Here is a 6014-nt window from a genome sequence, read left to right on the forward strand (position 1 = left end):
TTATTCAGAACAATACACGTCTCCCTGCCCAATAATTACTTCTCTAAGCTTAGTAAAATAATCGCTAAATTCCTATGGGGGAAAAAGAAACATAGAATAGCATATATAAATTTAACAATCCCAAAATCAGCAGGAGGAATAGGGGTCCCTTGCCTGAAGTCCTATTACTACGCATGTCTGCTGGAAGCCTCTAGAGATTGGTGGAAAAAAGAGTCACCTAAGCAATGGGTTAATATTGAAAGAGCCATCGCATCCTGTAACCCCCTACATCTATTAACACTCCAGCTGTTAAAAACCCAAACCAATAAATCACCCTACCCACCTATCCAAGCTACTTTTAACGCATGGACACACATTTTACCAGATCTTTTTCATCCCAATCAGAAGGGTCCCTTCTGAAATTACCCATTGAAGCTCTCACCCTCTTCACACCAAATCTGGGAATGAGAAAATGGTTGGAGGCCGGTATTTCCCTAATATCGGACCTATTTTCACCTGACGACCTCACTCTACTTGACTTTCCTGCCTTAACAAAAAGGTTTCAACTTCCACCTAGAGAAGTTTTTACCTTCTTACGCATCAAGCACTTCCTGACAGAATCCAAATGCACTCTACCCAAAGCATCTAGACACATTGTTTCTTACTTATCTACAACTCTAGAAACTAAAGGGGGCATTTCAATGTGGTATAAGGAACTCTTGAGGAGTAATCACAAGCAACTGCACAAACATATAGACTCCTGGTCAATTGATCTCCAAATTCCCATAGAACACTCAGATATAATTTTCTCATCTAAGGCCATATCACAATTCTCCTCCTGTATTAATCATAGGGAATCTTTCCATAAAATTTTATTAAAATGGTACCTCACCCCCAAGCGAATGGCCAATTTCTCACCTAAAATCTCTCCAGAATGTTGGAGGAACTGCCATAACACGGGCTCATTGCTTCACCTTTTATGGGAGTGCCCTAAAATTCAACCCTTCTGGGCCTCAATCACCAAGGAACTCTGTGACATTGTGCAATCCCCAATTGTGATTACACCTCAACTAGCACTTCTACATATTGGGATAAGGGCCTTTCCTATTAAATATAGGCTATTAGTGTCGCAAATACTGTGCGTAGCTAGGAGCCTCATCACTACAAATTGGAACTCGGAAGAAACTCCTTCTATCACACAGCTACGAAATCAAGTGGACTTCAATCTCCAAATGGAACGTTCTATCAGACGCTCCAACAATGACAAAGACCCACCATTCCTTTTAAGCATCAAATGGCCTGACTCTCCTTCTTAATAGCTAACTCGAAGGTAGAGAAATCAATCCCTGCGATTGGGGCTTATAACACGGCCATCAGCCCTAACACGACCTGGAACAGGCTTAACAGAGATATAAATCTTTACCCCCAATACCCCCTGCCTTGCAAGCAAACAAACATACCATGAGCTTACCGCTTAATCCCCCCAGGTACATCATTATCTATACACATCACCATCTGTATAACCCACCTGTTTGGTCTTTCTATATTTCTTCAGGCCTTCAGGCCATAGTTAATGTTTATCATTTACTGTATATTGTTGATTCATTTTTTCTGTACGTATGGCATAATTTCCTATCTTGTAAAGCACTATAATTGTTGATGATGTCTTGACGGTCAAATGTCATATGTACGTGTTGTTAAAAAAAAAACAAAAATAGAAAACTCAATAAAAATTTATTGAAAAAAAAAAAAGGCAAAAGTGACATCACCGAGTAGTACAATTGGCTGTTCTGGTGTTGCATTATCCGGTCAATCTCGTGGCGATGCTGCATGTGTAGAGATTGAATCTGCTCCTGAAACATCTGCCTTTCCTTTTGGAGTACTTGGTTGGATTCATCTAATTGTCTTTTTAGCATTTCTATGTGTTGCAAATATTGTTGTGATAGACCAGAACTTGTATCCTGTAGTCTTCGTGAAACCATACTTTCTTGATTGCGCATCATTCCCACCAAACTTGAAACAGCTCCAGCCATCTGAACATTAGCTGTTCTGCTCTGTCCACGAGCACTTGTAGGGCGAGCAGCTGGTCGTCTGGCTTCTGAACGAGTAGTTTCAGCATTTGCTTTGTCGGTGGCAGGTTGTGCGTCTGGACGTGGAGTAGATGTGGAAGGGGTTGGTGACTCAGATGTCATAGAATCATCCTCTGCTATGTCATCCATGTTGATGGTTGTCAAGTCTTCAAAGGAATGTTCAGGGGATGAATCCCTATTTGTCGCAGCAGGTGCTTCATTAGAATCATCCATGAGTGCATCAAAATTATCTTCAGTACTGTGGGTAGAAAAGAAACAGCAATGGTTACATGTGTGAAAAATAGAGGCGCATCGGTGTTTACCCCCAAAAAAAAGAACTAGAAAGATTAAACTGTTGTGGGAGAGCATACACATAACAGCAATTTCAAGTTGCAAACGTCACGTATTCACCCTCGCGCTTGTACGAGTGGTCGTAAGAATGAAAGAAGACGAGTGTGGCAATATGGAGTCCTTTTCGATGCACCACTTCCACTCCTCTGTTCATCTTTCTCCACCTTAAGTTCCTTGACAAAACTGTCCCGTATACTTCGCCATTTTGTCTTCATTTTTTCAACTGTGTAAACAACAAACAAACAATATGTTGTCATTTCATTTCAGGTTCCTTGCGACGGGACAAAGCTATGCAAGTCTACATCTAACATTCAGAGTGGGCAAAAGCACCGTCGCCAACATTGTGAACAGGACAAGCCGGGTGATCTGGAGCAAGCTCGTCGAGAAGTACATGCCGGTTCCCGACTCTAAAAAGTGGATGGAGGTTGCTGAACTGTTCTGGGATAGGTGCAACTTCCCGAACTGCCTAGGAGCCATTGACGGCAAACATGTGCGGCTAGCCGGCTACAGAAGCCAGCGAGGAGCGGGAGTCTGTATTTTAATTATAAAAAGTACTTTAGTTTGGTACTCCTTGCTGTAGCCGACGCAGACTACAAGTTTGTCTACGTCGATGTTGGCTCCTACGGCGGTTCAAGTGACTCGGGGATATTCCAGCGCTCCAGGTTACATGGACTACTGAATGAGGACCGGCTGGACATCCCCGGGGACAAGCCATGGCCTGGAAGAACATCGCCCAGCTACCTCTACGTGTTTGTTGGCAACGAGTCCTTTGCCTTGTCACACCATGTCATGCGGCCGTATGGGATGAGAGGCCTCGGCCGCCAGCAACGCGTGTTCAATTACCGGTTGACAAGGGCTCGTAGGATGGTGGAGTGTACATTTGGCATCATGTCGAACAAGTGGAGGATGTTCCACTCGCCACTACAGCTGAGCCCTGCCAACGCCACAGCTGTAGTTAAAGCAGCTTGCATCCTCCACAACTTTGTTCGACAGGAGCAAGGGTACAATCTCCAGCATGCCGACATGGACTACTTGCCCCAAATTCGCCGGTATGCGACAAGGGGTAGGGTTCAGGCCCAGAGGAATCGGGATCGGTTGGCACAGTACTTCTTGTCGCCGGTGGGGTACTTCCAATACCAAGACATAATTGTGCCTCTTTGAGTGGACATCTTTGTTGCTGTACTTGTTTTTTTTTTTTTTTTTTAGTGGGGGGGTGAGGGGGGGGATGATTCCGCTGTTTTTAGTTATAAATTTTATATGTAAATTTTTAATTGTATCTTTCTTTGTTTAATAAACTTTTTCTAAACTTTTTACAGATGAGTGTTCTTATAAATGCAACATGTGTGGCACTGGGGAAGGCAGTTTAGGAGACACTTCAGGGGGGCAGAGCATTTTTGAGATACTGAGGGGGCTAGATTGAGGGGGGGGGAGGGGACAGTGGGGGGCAGAGAGTGGCAGTTTAGGAGACACTTCAAGGGGGCAGAGCATTTTTGAGACAATGAGTGGGCTAGATTGAGGGGGGGAGGGGACGGTGGGGGGCTAGAGAGTGGCAGTTTAGGAGACACTGGAGGGGGGGGGGGCAGAGAGTGGCATTTAGATTACTTAAAAACATGTATTTTAAACCACACAGATATGAGGGGGCACACTTACGTTCCTTGGCCTGCTTCCTGGCTGGAAACTTGTCATACTCAGGAACAAATTGTTTTGTGATCTCCTCCCATACCCTCCTGGCATGCTGTAGGTCACTATAGAGGTCATTCTTCTTATCATACAGCTCTGGCCGCTCTTGGACGGCCATAATGAAGTCCTCCACATTGATGAAGCTCCTGGGCATGATGGCTGCACTCGTGTCTCTCCCAGCTCGTAAACAGGAAGCTGTCAGAGATGACGTTGAGGGGAGGAGAAGGAAGTTCAGGCTTTCCGTTTTGTCATCCGTTTTTGGTGCTATTTTGCCTGTGGAGATGGAGTTGCGTTTTCCCATTGCTTTCCGCTACCCATCCGTGTATCCGTGGTCCGTGAAAATGCAGCAGATCCGGACCTTCCGTTCAGGTTTTGAAAACGGGTCCCCGCAAACGCAGACGGATCCGTTTTTTACTTGGGTGAGGCTGGCTGCTATTATCAACATTAGTATCCGAGACTCCGTTTTTCATCCGGTTTGAAAAACGCAGCCACGGATACGTTTCCGGACCTAGTGTGGACTAGGCCTTACCGGCAATATGCGGCTGACTGCAGAGCGGAGAACAGAGGATCGGGCTTCAGGACAGTCGCAGGACCGAGGTAGGTGAGTGAGGCTGCTTGCTGGATGATTTTTTTTAGGATTTCTGCATGGAGGGGGCTGCCTCATGGGGGGGGGGCATCTGGCTATCGATCCTGGGGGGTGGGGGTAGCATAAATAAAAGGGGGGGTTTAGATATTTGTTGGGGGGCATCTATTTGACTAAGGGGAGGGGGGGTTACTATTTTGGTGCATCTGGGCAACTGGGGAGGCAGTAATCATATACTGGGGGCACATTTGGCTATAATGGGGGGGAAGCACTAATCCTGGGGGTACATCTGTCCATAATGGGGTTAATCCTGATCCGGGGACACATATGGCTATAAAGAGGGGCACTATTCCTGGGGGTGCGTCTGTCAATCTATTCTGGGGCTGTCAAGCGCAGGGGACACATGTGGCTATGCTAGGGGGGCTGATATTGGGGACACATCTGACTATACTGGGGGAGGCGGTGATACTAGGGACACATCTGGATATCTATACTGGGGCAACTTTAACTGGCGGCACAGTTTTTATGTCAATCGCACTTTTTATTTCCAAACAGGAATTGGTCAAAATTGAGAAACAATGCATTTTTTAAAAATTTTCGCACTTTTTCCCATTAAAATGCATAGAGAGGAACATTTTACTTTGTACCAAATACCCCCAATGAAAGCTTAGTTTGTCTTGAAAAAAACGATATATAGATAATTTAAGTGGCACGAGTACAGATGAAGTTATTGCTGATTAAAAAGGGACACCGCTAAAGTGTCAAAACTGCTCTGGTCAATAAGGGGAAAACAAGGTCTGGATGCGAAGTGGTTAAAGGATACCCAAAATGACATGTAACATGATGAGATAGACATGTGCATGTACAGTGCCAAGCACACAAATAACTATGCTGTGTTCCTTTTTTTTTTTCTTTCTCTGCCTGAAAGAGTTAAATATCAGGGGCCATATGCAATTCATTTTTTCTCCCGAGTTTTCTCCTAGGAGATCATTTCTGATCTTCAATTTAAAATTACTTTTTAGCACTTTGCAATGGAAAAAGTACCAAAAAGTAGGTGAAAAAGTACTGACAAAATTATTTTGAGTACCGTATTTGTTTGCTTGATGGTGGTTTAAAAAGCATTTTATTTGCAAGTTGTGAAAATATCGCCTAGGAGAAAACTCTGGTGAAAAAGTTAATTGCATATGGGCCCAGGTATGTAAGTGGCTGGCTCAGTTCTGACTCAGACAGGAAGTGACTACAGTGTGACCCTCACTGATAGGAAATTCCAACTATTAAACACTTTCCTAGCAGAAAATGGCTTCTGAGAGCAAGAAAGAGATAAAAAGAGAAATGTCTTATCAGTGAGAGTC

The 6014-nt window shown here is 44.4% G+C and overlaps 1 protein-coding gene across 1 annotated transcript; it reads right to left on the reverse strand.

The window, feature by feature from the left end:
• Positions 1-4402, reverse strand: LOC137544885 (uncharacterized). The gene is made up of 4 exons (XM_068265986.1): positions 4050-4402; positions 2460-2622; positions 1749-2307; positions 1-72 (listed from the first exon to the last, which is right to left on the reverse strand). Exons 1-4 carry the CDS (start codon positions 4378-4380, stop codon positions 1-3), a joined length of 1125 nt encoding a protein of 374 aa, XP_068122087.1. The 5' UTR covers positions 4381-4402.
• Positions 4403-6014: the final 1612 nt, after the last annotated feature.

The sequence above is a fragment of the Hyperolius riggenbachi genome, chromosome 2, assembly GCF_040937935.1.
Source record: "Hyperolius riggenbachi isolate aHypRig1 chromosome 2, aHypRig1.pri, whole genome shotgun sequence".
NCBI classification, from domain to species: Eukaryota; Metazoa; Chordata; class Amphibia; order Anura; family Hyperoliidae; genus Hyperolius; species Hyperolius riggenbachi.

Excerpts from the sequence above, each read along its gene's own strand:
- LOC137544885 (XM_068265986.1), bottom strand. The coding sequence starts at position 4,380 with ATGGGAAAACGCAACTCCATCTCCACAGGCAAAATAGCACCAAAAACG. Across the intron at positions 2,308-2,459 it reads CCACTCGTACAAGCGCGAGG|TACTGAAGATAATTTTGATG; the intron begins GTGAATACGTGA and ends TTCTACCCACAG. Across the intron at positions 73-1,748 it reads ACAGCCAATTGTACTACTCG|GAATTTAGCGATTATTTTAC; the intron begins GTGATGTCACTT and ends TTTCCCCCATAG.